The 13,352-nt window shown below is 36.4% G+C and overlaps 1 protein-coding gene across 2 annotated transcripts in view; it reads right to left on the bottom strand.

Moving 5' to 3' along the window:
- Nucleotides 1-13,352, bottom strand: part of LOC108716836 (adenylate kinase 9-like) — a 53,352-nt gene that overhangs the window by 29,140 nt on the left and 10,860 nt on the right. For both annotated transcript variants that reach the window (XM_041562993.1, XM_041562994.1), the window contains exons 12-16: nt 11,576-11,715; nt 11,322-11,502; nt 10,715-10,859; nt 4,815-4,880; nt 1,447-1,589 (exon numbers count right to left, since the gene is read on the bottom strand). In XM_041562993.1, coding sequence (XP_041418927.1) covers nt 1,447-1,589; nt 4,815-4,880; nt 10,715-10,859; nt 11,322-11,502; nt 11,576-11,715 — 675 coding nt within the window. The remainder of the gene's footprint in view (nt 1-1,446; nt 1,590-4,814; nt 4,881-10,714; nt 10,860-11,321; nt 11,503-11,575; nt 11,716-13,352) is intronic.

Raw genomic sequence — 13,352 nt, 5'->3', positions numbered from 1 at the left:
GGGACTACAAAAGGCTTGGGTGAGAAAACACTCAACATTAGTGTGGCACTCTGTTTTGCTAGTCCCAGCATGATTCAGCAAGTTGGATTTCTTAACGAACAGACAACATGGCTGAGCCACTTGCCGAGGGGAAAGAAAAAGTTAGGGTGAGAAAATTATTAACCACTGAACCATTTCTGGTTCAAGAAATAAAAAGATAAAAAAAGTTTATTTATGAGTAATTATTAACTTTTTTAATAATATGTTCCAAGCCATAGAGTTAAAGGGGTTGTTCATCTTTAAATAACCATTAGGTATGATGTAGATGTTGCTATTCTGAGACAATTTGCAACAGCTCTCAAGTTTGCTTTTTTAGGAGCTATCTGGTTGCTACGGACTTATTTACCCAAACAGGCAGTAGTTTGAATAAGAGATTGTAATATGAATAGCAGAGTTACTGAATAAGAAGTAAGTAACAAAAAGTAAGAATATCAATTCACAATATCAATCACAATAGTTTTTTTTTTTGGCTGCCAGGGTCAGTGACCCCTATTTGAAAGCTGAAAAGCATGAGAAGAAGAGGACAAATAATTGACAAATGGTAAAAAAATAAAAAATTGCTAGGAATAGGACATTCTATATACCATACTAAAAAGTTAACTGAAAAGTATTGTTATGTGTATCACCAAAAACCAGTTTATTACCAAACAATGCAGTAGTTTATACAAAATATAACTGGTACATTGAAGTTTTTACTAATTAGATGCCTTCTTTTATACTTATAATTTAGATATTCGACATTAAACCTTATAATTTAGATATTCGGCATTAAACCTGTTTATATTTGTACCCACTACCACTAAAAATAGGTATCCTGTCTTAAAATAATATACTCATAAAAATACAGCCACAGAAATAATTTTAGTAGGTGGGCATTGATAAGAAAAACTACAGAAATGTATTATATTATAAGATATTAAATAAGATAAAGACCATCTGCAAAATGTGCCATAATGTCAGTTTCATACTAAAAGTTTAAACATAAACCTTCCATTTAATAGAGAAAAACTGAATAGAGACTTTCCTTAAAATGCCAAATTAAACTGAAAAATGTCACCATATGTTTCAAGGCTGTGTAACAGTAAAAACGGCAATAAATGTCCTTAACTTTTTCAAGAAATGGGCATATTTAGCACATGGCTAACCTTTTCCTGTAACTTACTAAATCATGTTTTAAAGATCATTTAAGTTCACATGAAACATTTCAGTTTAAAGCACAATAATTTCTCTGCGCTCCCTGAGTAATTATGACTAAATAAAAAAGTCATATAAACAGTGTGCTAATTCAAGCTAAATGTTCATCATTCTGCTGATAACAAATGAGTTGATTTACTATTACATATATATTGCTTTATATATTATTATTATTATTGTGATTGCTACCCCTGTAACCAAAGTTGAAAGTACCTCATTTATTGCTTTTTCTAGTGCAGCTACATACAGATCTGGAGTAAGTGTCACCGGTGTCTCACTTGCAGCTTTCACAGCTTCAGCCACTATTTCTAGGACCTCTGGATGATCAGCAGTAATCTCTTCTGATTCCTCTGCAGCTGTTTATATGGAATACAGTCTATATAAATTACTGCCTAGGCCCCTGTACCAAGCAGATTAATTAAACAGTGGGGTTTGGCGTGGGATCTCATACAAGTATATATATATATATGTATGAGACCCCAAAGTGTTTTATAAGCAACTGCAATCAATCTGACTGCTTGTCTATTTGCAGTACTTGCAGGGGCTCCAAACAAAAATCCACTCACTGTAAAATCACGAGTAGTGGTGCATTCCACTCATCCACACCATTTAGTGAGGATATCCTGTGTGATTTCAAGGTAAGTCTATAGATGCTTAGTGCCCCATAACCACTTGATTAATTCATTATATACATGAGCAGCTGGATCGACTGCAATCATACATAATATACAAGTTTTAGTAAAACCTAAAGACTAATATGTGGCTGGATCTTTGTGTTTATTAAAGGGGTGGTTCACATTTGTGTTAACTTTTAGCATGTTATAGCATGGCTAATTCTAAGCAACTTTTCAATTGGTCTTCATTATTTCTTTTTTTTTTTTATTTCAATAATTTTTATTGTGTTTTACAAAACAAAAGACGCATAGGTAGCATACAGCAGCAAAAAATGGAAATGACAACCATTACACAGATATTAAATCAAGAATACTGCAGTGAAAGGCTCATGGTACAGACAAATAATATGTAATAGGAAATAAAAAAATCACATCAGTACCAATAGACCAAACACAGCAGCTAACAGAATATAACCAGCCATTGCGTGATAAAGCATAGTAAAAACACAAGGTGTATTTCAATAACAAATAACAAACTAAATGACAGATTCTCCAATGTACCCAGAGAGAGATGGGCCCACAAAGGGCCCCAAACAACCGGTTTAGGAAATTTGAATCAAATACTAAGCAATGTCAGATGATAACCAGGCCCGTACCTGTATTCCAACCACGGACCCCAAATTTTCAGAAATCTGCTATGGGAATCATTTAAGATACTGGTCATTTTTTCCTGAGACATGATCCAGTCAATCTTATGCTTAGCAATCTCAATGGACAATACTTTGGTCTTCCAAGCTTTTGCAATAGTGCTCTTAGCAGCAGTTGTAATGGCCGTAAAAAGTTTGGGACCGAGTGAGTTGGTCAGGTTTTTGCCCCAATAAAGCCGTTTTAGGATGCCTAGGAATTACAACTTGGAACACAGAGTGAGTCATAGTGTAAACTCGAATCCAAAAGCGACGCACACTCGGGCATTCCCACCAAACATGGAACATAGAACCCACTTGTCCACACTCACGAAAACATCTAGGGTCAGCAGATGGGGCAAATTTAGCAATCCGGGCTGGAACCAGGTACCACCTGAATAAAACTTTATAATTAGCCTCGAGCAAAGAAACATTTTTAGAGGATCGCATGACATTGCTCCAAATCGACTCCCATTCGTCACCATCTAATTGACAGGTCAAATCTCTATGCCACGATCGTACGTAGGACAACTGATCCGGCACGACCTTGTCATAAAAATTCCTATACAGCAAGGAAATTACTTTCCGACTCAAAGGGTTGCGGGAACACCATAGTTCAAAAAACGACTGCGATGTATTCACCCCTCCCTCAGAGATCCATTGGGACCGGGCAAAATGTAATAGTTGTCGCATACGGAAATACTCTGAAGGAGGAATGAAATATTTATCAATAAGGCGTTGAGGGGAGTATGGTCCTGTATCAGTGTATAACTGTCCCAAATAGCGTATATTAGTAGAGGTCCACCATTGAAAAGCGGAAGGCTGTAACCCTGGGCGAAAGAGGGGGTTCCCTAGAAAGGGCATAGCTGGCGTGCAAGCAGTTAGCAAAGTATTTCTCAAACTAACCGAGTCCCAAATTTTCAGGGTGTGAGTCAAACACACACTCCCCGTTAATGGTCGCTGTTTAGGGGGACACCATACCAATGCTGCCGGAGAATATGGTAGGGTGAATGAACTCTCCAAGGCAACCCAATGAGGGCAATCATGAACAGAGTGTAAAGCTAAGATTTGGGAGATCTGGGCTGCCTTATAATAATAGTGCCAATTAGGTAAGCCCAGACCACCTTTATCCCTAGGATAAGTTAATACAGAATGGCGTATTCTAGGGTGTTTCCTCGCCCAAACAAACTGTAAGATTTTAGAGTTAAACCGGGACATGTCAGCTAAAGGAATTGGAATTGGGAGCGTTCTAAAAAGGTATAAGATCTTAGGCAAAATAGTCATCTTAATGGAATGGATCCTCCCTATCCACGAGATGTGATAACAGTGCCCATTATTTCTTTTTTTAATAGTTTTCTTAATTATTTGCCTTTATGTTCTGATTTTTTTCAGTTTCAAATGGGGGTCACTGACCCCATCGAAAAACAAATGATCTGTAAGGCTACAAATGTATTGTTATTGCTACTTTTTATTACTGATCTTTCTAATCAGGCCCTCTCCTATTCATATTCAACAGTCTCTTGTTGAAATCAGTGCATGGTTGCTAGGATAATTTGGACCCTTTGCTGATATTGCAAACTGGAGAGTTGCTGAATAAAAAGCTAAATAAAGAAAAAAAACACATATAATAAATTAAATAATATTGCAAATTGTCTCAGAATATCACTCACTACATCATACTAAAAGTTAACTGAAAGGTGAACAACCCCTTTAAAGATGCCAGTTTTTATCTTGTAAAAGTTATACCTTGCCACCAGAACTTTGTATTCAGAATCGTGTTTGCGCAAATCCAAAAAGATTTTATATCATTAATATTATAAATAACTATAATTATTTTTTAATGATAAAGCATTAACTAGAAATTTTCTTTTTATCCATGAAAGCTAGAAAAAATCATCTAGATTACTTGTTCGGCCATTTGATTTGACGCGATAATACTGTATATGTTTATTACACTGATTCTGTATACTGTTGTAAATTATAAATTAGTTGATACATTTCTTATCTCTGACCCTGCTGAGCAGAATCCCTGAGGTTCATTACTCAACTTGAACTGAAATAAAGTGAACAACCCATTTAAAGCACTTGTTTTGCTGCCTGGATATGCTGTTTCAGGCCTGGCAAGAACAAGCAAAAATGTTTGACATTGACTACAATGCAACTCTGTAGGGTCTCCGTGTGTGTCATTACCATTTAAATTAAGAAACAAATTTACTAACATCACAGTGTACTTTTTTTCTTGAAATAAAACATGTTTTTTGTCATTATGGATAGCGGCTGGTACCTAAAGTTTCTGGCATTTCCGTTTGATCTTCCTGCTCTTGTGTTCCCTCTGTTTCTTCTGGTTTGTCTGTGGAAAAAGAAAATAATAACGGTGCAAATTGCTTGCAAGAAAGGTGGCTGTAAAAATAATTGTGTATAGTCAAGCTCTTGAGGAAATCAGTATGACACATTGGTGCAGCAAAATTTAGTAGAACACTACACAGGAACAATTGAGAAGAGCCTACTTGCAGGCCATTAAGTCTCTCAGTTCCCATGTGTAGTAATATATAAGGCAAACAAATTATATATAGTGGACATGCATGAAAATCATCTCAATGAGATCAAAGACTAACTGAAGTGTGCTGATATTCCATTTTGCTCCTGTAACAATCCCAAACCCAGAACAAACCCCAAGGTCCTGGTTGCGTCTCAGTCTTCCGCCTGTAGCAGCCACCTTTGGCCTCAGGAGGAGCCCTCAGCTAATCAGATGCAGCCAGGTCTTAAGCTGGCCATAGACGCAAAGATCAGATCGTACAATTTGAGGATTCGTATGATTTTCGGACCGTGTGTGGAGAGTCCCTACATTTCTCGTCCGGCGGAGATTGGTTGTTTGGTCGATCGGACAGGTTAAAAGATTTCTGCTGCGTGTAATATCTCTGCATGTATTGCCGATCGTACGATTTTCAGAGGGAGACTGTCACTAGCTTTGGGGAAGTCTGATCGTACGATCATTGCGTCTATGGCCAGCTTTAGTGTGAGAGGACCAGGGGGAGAGTTCTGGGCAAGCCAGGGAACCACACGTGGTTGGAACGGAGGACAAGAAGTGTAGTTAAGGGCCGGGCCGGGTCAATAACAAGGATCAGACAATACGGTACCAAATCAGGAACAGAAGCAAAGTCGAGGTCACAGGCCAGAGTCAAGACAGGCAACGAAATATCAGAGTCAATCAGACAGAGGGTCAAACATAGTTATCAATAATAGTAATCACACCCAGGAACCTGTAAACAGAACCTATATTGGGCAAAGTTTCAGTGCAGGGCAGTAGTTTGTTTATGCAGTCTAATGGCTTATACTGATCACATGGGACCAGATGGGCCAGATAGATAAGAGCTGAACAAAGCCCTGCCCTACTTGCAGTTACACATATAGCAATGGAAGTGAACCAGGGCAAGAGCTGTCTGCTCACATAGAGCACTGGTGTCAGACAGCCCAGAAACACCAGGTCCCTGGCTCAACTCCAGGCAAGATATTACAGCTCCCTTCAGTAAGGGCATATCAAGGGCATAATGAACACAGGGAGGCCCATTTATTAAAGGTCAAATTTTAGTAGTATTAGAGCTTTTTAAAATCAAAATTATAGGCATTTTCAAATTATCAAAAACCACGAATGTCATGAAATTTATTCAAAGATTAGAATAAAAAAAGTACGAACAGAAAAAAATGCTGAACAATGGCTTAAAATATCCTAAAATCTCTAAAAAGAAATCTGAATGTTAGTAAATAGATCCCTTAGTGAATGACAGGGCATTTTTTTTTAGTTGGTGTAATAAAAATATAATGCAATGTCGCCCTGCACTTGTAAAACTGGTGTGTTTGCTTCAGAAACACTACTATTGTTTATATAAATAAGCTGCTATGGGGGGCAGCCATTCAGTGGAGGAAAGGCTCAGGTTACACAGCAGATAGTAGATAAGCTCTGAAGAACATAATGGTATTATCTGTTATTCACTATTTAACCTGTGCCATATAGCCTTTTTTCAATTTCCAACATTGCTAAACAGCAGCTTGTTTATTTGAACTATAGTAGTGTTTCTGAAGCAAACTCATCAGTTTTACCAGTGCAGGGCAACAGTACAGAATATTTTCATTACTTTAAAACACTTTCATTTTTTGGTGTTACTGTTCCTTTAATTAACTGGGGATCAAGTGTATTGCAAGAAGCAGAATGTTGCTAAATAGTACCAAATACAATGCATTCACAGTCCCAGAGGATACATAACCCAAATCAGACACCACCGAAAACATATACCAAGATGTAGAACACATTTCTATTACATCTTCAAACACAGGGAGGAAACATAGTTGTATTCACATTGAGAGCAGTTTCTGACCCATTTATTCATGCTTTAACTGCTAGGCAGTGTAGTGCTCATGCACAATGAGTGCCTTGATGTGGTCACTGATTTGGTCAAAGCGTTGTACTAAAGGACATGTAAACCCTGCACAAAAAAAATGTGATAATTGAACAGTCTCTTTGAAATGTTTAAATACTTATCACTCTGGCTATGCATAGGTTAATAGTAAGGCTGCAGCATCCACTTAGTCACTTAGGATTCCCTCTCCTCCTCTAACCCACCTACCTTGGAAATTTACGATGACTACTGAGCATGCTCATTTCTTCTCAACTGTGACTTGCCCTCCAGTTTAGCAGCTAATGAAGAGATGGCATTGCTGATTCACATAGAAACTATGCTCTAGCTGTCTGCTCCTAATTATGTTCAGTTTCACCATCACAGTGCTCAATTCAAGCAGAATTAGTTTTTATCAAAATAAGTTGTGCCTGTGTAACTCTGCATCCTTCATTGCGTGAACTACAGTGCACATGTTCTGTTTGCAGATGTAAATGTCACTGATGATGCATCAGAGGAAAAATGGTGCTGGGTGATAGTTGCTATTTGTTTTAAGAAAATGTGATTGTGCTGGCAAACACAGGGGATATGTGCAGTACAAATGCTGTGGGGGAGGTGGGGGAGATGTGCCCGATGAAAATACATGTTATGAAAATGTAGGATTTACATGTCCTTTAATACCTAATTTTTAATTCCTAACAATGGGTTAGGAATTAAAAAAGCAACTTGGACTATATTTCTTGATATACTCCATCTGTCAGTAGGGAAAAGGGGGGTGTTAGTGGATCCTCCTGTGGAGTCCATCACAGCCCCTGCACAGTTTTAAATTTTTATATCCACACACATTACACAAGGCATATGAACAGTGACCTGTAATGTGTTTTTCAAATGCCTTTATGGGTTGCACATAGCTTCCCTTCATCTTTTGCCTCAACACAAAACCTAGAAAGTTGTAAGGACCACCATTTATAATTTCCCATGCAGTTATAAAGAAGATACATAATTAATAATATGTACCTCCACAAATGTTATTAGTAATTGTACAGCCTAGAAAGATGAAAAAGTCCTTCTTTTACATTAGATACATCTATACAAATGACACAATAAAATCCAATGTTTATTATATTCATATAAGAACATAATTTAAGTATTTCAAGCACAAACCTATTAGTTCCATAGGGTTTGCAGGGTTCCAATAGTGCTGACAAATTTGTGCTGGGTGGAAGCAGCATTGTTTTTACAAGTTGTAGTAGAATTTTGGGAAGACTCGGTAGAAATAGCAGGAACTACAGAATGCAGAAAATTTGGGCCAATATCAAGTTCTTCAATGTGTGTCTCAGGAATAAAAGGCTTGAAGTTAACTCTCTTGGAAAGGTGGGAAAGTGAATAGGTGACAGTGTGAATACTATCATTGTTCCAAGTATCAGGCACATTAGCCAATGTGTGTGTAAAATCATCCTTGGAATCCATTTTGGCCTTGATATTATTCTGCTTCAAACAATGGGAAAAAGAATAACCCATTTTGTAGCACCTGTCATTTCTCTGGATTTTGGATATATAGCTATAATCTAAAGTCTCTTGTGTAAAGCCCTTAGGATTTTTGCTTTGCCGCTCATGAGTTGTAGTTTGAGGGCTGGTCTCCTTAGTTGGGTGGGAAGATCTGCACAATGGAAGATTAATAACAAGCCCTTCACTGGGTGGATTAGAATCAGTCTTTTGACTAATCTTTCTAGTCTTCACAGACTTCCTACTAGTGAGATTCAAATTGTTAGTCCCAGATGGCTGCACAGGAGTAGGTGTTTTTTTGGCACTCAACTTCTGTGAGTGTTTTGATGGGCAAGGGTCGACGAAAGTATCAGTGTGAGTCTCTGCTTTAATAGGTACCCTTGTTGGATCCACATTATCTCTCACTACTGTCTTATCTTTTTTGACAGATTTCATAAGCTTTTGAATTTCATTTGAGCTGGAGTATTTTTCCAACCTCTCTTCAAGATCTGATACTCTTTTTTGAAGGCTCATCAGGTCATTTTGTAGCTTAATGATTACTTCACTTCCAGTTTTTTTCCCTTTAGCCATCTGTGCTTGTGTTGTTGAAGGCTCTCTTTTTGTTTTTTCATTTTCAGGTTTTGCATTGTCTTTCATCATCTCAATTTGCTTTAATTGTTCTAACATGTCATTCTGTACAAAACCCAGAGATTCTTGTGCTTTATACAACTCACTCTCTAAATTTCCATATTTTATATCCATATCCTTTAAAGTGCAGATTTGGCACTCCATTTCCTTCTGGGATTCCCTGAGTTTTCTAACTATGGCCGCTAACTCCTGAATCATATTCATAGCCATGGAGAGTCCATCTGTATTGACTTCTGTCTTACTTTTTAGCTGGGTAACTTCCCAAAAGTGCATTAGGAAGCTAGACTTGATCTTTTCTCCCAACATTGTTTTGGGTGCTTCCTTTGAATAAGGCCAGAGATCCAATGCTGCCATCTGCTTTTCAAGTAGAGTGAGACGGCATTCTATACTGTTGGAAGTGCTTGCCTCATTAACATTCTTCTTATTGTCCTCTAGAACATCATACATAGGTGTAATGATTGATGCTGCCATCATTTTGCTGTTCTCTGCTGGTTAGTTGCACCAAAATGTCTAATGGCTAAATACTATTTTTAAGATGCAGGCTCTGTTTACTGGGAAGTTTACTGGGCTGCATCAACAGCCACAACTGACGTATATCAAGTATATTAGACACAATGCCGTTAGTATCGTTGTGCCATGCAATGCAAGTGAAACCATTTTAACACAACTGCAGAGGAAAAATCATGTTGTAAATTCAGGCAAAGTTTACTGAAAAGTAAGGATTACAGACATACTACCTGTACAACTAAGACTGTAACACATATAGCGGAAACACAGAGTTAATTAATGTATAATTTGAGCAATTTTGGTCTTTTAATTCTCCTCTAGTTTCTCAATTTGTATTGTTTCATTCATTATAGTTAGTAATTATGAGTTTTATGGCCAGAAAAAAGGCTTCTGTGATACCTAAGGTAGACATGTTTGCTAGAATTTTTTTTTACTTTTTTTAATAGAACACATATTCACTTTAGGTAGTTTATTCATTTAATCAACAATTTTGGGTCATAAGTCATGGAGTTGTTTGCTTTCCAATATCAAGTGGATAAAGGTCCCCTCCTCATCACCACACCATAGGCACAATAGGGATATGTCAGAATTGAATTCATGTAAATGTTTCTGTGTATAGTATGCGTTGTAACTTGTGTGTAATTTATCAATCAGCCTCTACTTTGCATCCATATTAATGCATCAAGTGCATCCGATTTAGTGTTTGTTCAGCATTATGATGGAGTTCTGTGAAATATGCTGCACTGAAGTTAAAAAAATGTTGATTTACTTTTGAACTTTTCACTTTGCATATGAATTCATAAGTGAGTCCTCTACAATATAAAGCATCACATAGTTATTTTGTTCTTGTAACTTCATTTTTGTTTACAATTGCATTGAAATCCAATAGGAAGTAAATATATTAGCAGAAGAATGATTTTTCACTGGATTCATCCTTACCATAATAATCAATGAATAAATAAAAGTTATTATGAACATTATTATTAACATGTATTTATATAGCGCCAACATATTGCGTATTACTCTGTAATAAACTTTCCCTACTTTGTGCAGAGGGCTTTTAATTTTTTTTGGCTATTTTATGGACACCAGCAATGCTGTTCGATAGAAACCAACAATGCAGCTGAATTGATGCAGCTACAAACAAATGTACCTTGTTCTTTCATAATCCTCTCTTCTTGTAGCTTAATTTTCACTGTTTTAATTGCCAGTTCAGTTGCTTCTTCCATAACCTTTTCTATAACATTTTTCTTTGCTTCTTCAGCAAATGGTTTTATAAGCAGAGACATATCAAGGACCTAGACAAATGAATAAAGGGAAACTATCATTAGCGTGAATTATAAGTATTATTAAACAGACTCATTACTAGTTTAGCCCTTCATAGAACAGAATGTACTGTTATGCCTGTAGTCTTGTTTCCCTACATGCAGGGTTTGTGCCAAAGTCAGTTATTTTGTTACATTTTATTTGAGTTGGAGTTGTTTTTTTTTGTGTTAGCTCTAATACACCTGGAAAGGGAGCCCCCCTAAAATATATATTTGATCTGTCGATAAAAATCTGACACCCAACTCTTGCATGAAGAGAAAAAAATTCTGATAGAGGAATAGTGAAGATAAACTTGATTATTTCAGAAATGATACAGATTTTTTTATTGATTATATTTATAAAGCTTCTTATACCAGTATGATAAATCGTATATACAATTTAAATTTTTGCAATAATTCCCCTTTAAATGCAATCAATCTCTCTTGAAAAGTTACCTTTCCAGCATAATTTCTGGCTACCAAATTACAAAGGGTGGTTTTTCCAGAGCACTTTGGTCCAACCACTGCTACTTTACAAGGTGGCAGTGGCATAGGAGGAAGGAGATATTGACGAGGATTTTGCATAAATTTCCTAAGTGCCTCTTCTGAAGACATCAAATACATTTTATCTAAAAAACTGGAATAAGAAACAAAAAGGTCAGCACAAGAAAGAATATCTGAGTAAATGTAGTTAACCAAACTATGCTTACCTAACAGCATGCTCTGCTAGTCCTCTTTTAATATATCCTTCCTTTAAAGCAACAGGACATGTCTGACCCCATCTGCTTCTGCGCCACCTATATCTTGGGGCAATCAAAGAGCTAGATGCCAGTAATCGCAGGAGTTGCTCCTGTAGGGTAAAAAAGTGTATTCTTCAAACAGACATTATTATGATACTAGGAGAGGTTCTAGTTTTTTTTAAACTCTTAACCATGTTTTGATCCTGCTGTACCAATGTTTTTTTTCAACCCATGGTTTGTTATGTATAATGCTTAAATGCTTGTATACCAGCTAAGAGCTTTTTGGGCTACTAAGGGGTGAAGGGTGTTTTTTTTAGCAAAAATTCAACAAAACGACAATTTGCAGGGACATCACCAATTTACTAAAAGGCAAAGAATACAATTCACGTTGTTTTGCCAGACGAACCTTTGTGTATTGGAAAATGTGAATTTTCCAATACATTACCCAAAATCTATTTCACTAGGAATTGATAGGATGAAGCTAAATCCTCAACATTATTATGCCAGTGACATCATATCCTGTATTCCAAAAAAGTTAAAAAAAAAGACAAAATGAGGTTTTTTTCGTATTTAAATGTGGGATTATGTTTACAAGTAGTAACTGTTAAATACTGTATATGTTATTTACACTTTTTTAACCATTTGAAGCTGATGCCACATTTGTTTTAGTCTCATGTCTAGAACAGTAGAGGATCTATTTTGTCTTTTTTTTTTCTTCCTTGGACATTTTTAATAAGTGACCACATTTCCCCAACATCACTAATAAAGACATACATATGACCTGTATGTATCCGCCATATTTAAATTGATATAAGTGTAAGTTTCGCTAGTAAGAAAGTAACACTAAAGAAAAGAAACTTTCACGCTGCCGAATTTTCACTCTGAAAGTACACCAGCGTTCATTGTTTTGCATCTTGATAAATATGCACATTCACTATGAAATAATGTCTGATGAAGTTACGCAAAGTATGGCGAAGTTTCCAGAAGCAGAAATTCGCACATAAGTAAATTTGCCTCTTTCACTTCTAGTTGTAGGAATTTTATGCCCACCTTTCCTTACAGGTCACTTCTAAATCCGTTACCTTTTTGGGCCGTTTTGCATGTTTAAAATCTACCTCAGCATTTTATTGATGCTTAAGGATTGTGAGGGCCATTCCAAACCCTTCAGTTCAGTTTGGATCATGGTAGTTATGTTTCGTATCACTGTTTTTTTGTAGGAGCTACCCCCTTTTCAGCTTATTGGCTGATGTCAGAGATTTAATTAAGCTCTGCAATTGTCAACATAACACAACAATGCAAAATCTGTTTACCACTGTACAAGTGGAAGGTTGTCCAAACTTTAGCACAATTATTTTTTTAGTTTTTAAGTGTTTGAAATAAAATGTAATTGTGCATTACCATTTGCAAATGTGTTGCTTTTAACACACCGATTCAACTGTATGTATGTAAATATAAAACATTAATTATGTATTTTCAGTTTAGATCTCCTTTAAGGAATTATGGATGAAGATTATTCCTTTACATCCCTGTGGCATCCAGAATGACTGGTTTAGACTTTCACATGCATAGTTATCTAGTAAGACAGATAAGAATAGCACTAAAACAACAATGGCATGAATTTTACCATTTAATCATCGTAGTAATATTTCTGATATACCAGTTGCCTTCGTGTTCCAGTATTAATTATTTGAAAATAAGTTAAACTTGATGGGCTTGCATATTTTCAGTCTATTACTATATCGTAATC

Source organism: Xenopus laevis, chromosome 5L, assembly GCF_017654675.1.
Source record: "Xenopus laevis strain J_2021 chromosome 5L, Xenopus_laevis_v10.1, whole genome shotgun sequence".
Classification (NCBI taxonomy): domain Eukaryota; kingdom Metazoa; phylum Chordata; class Amphibia; order Anura; family Pipidae; genus Xenopus; species Xenopus laevis.
This window is presented reverse-complemented; position numbering and strand designations above follow the sequence as displayed.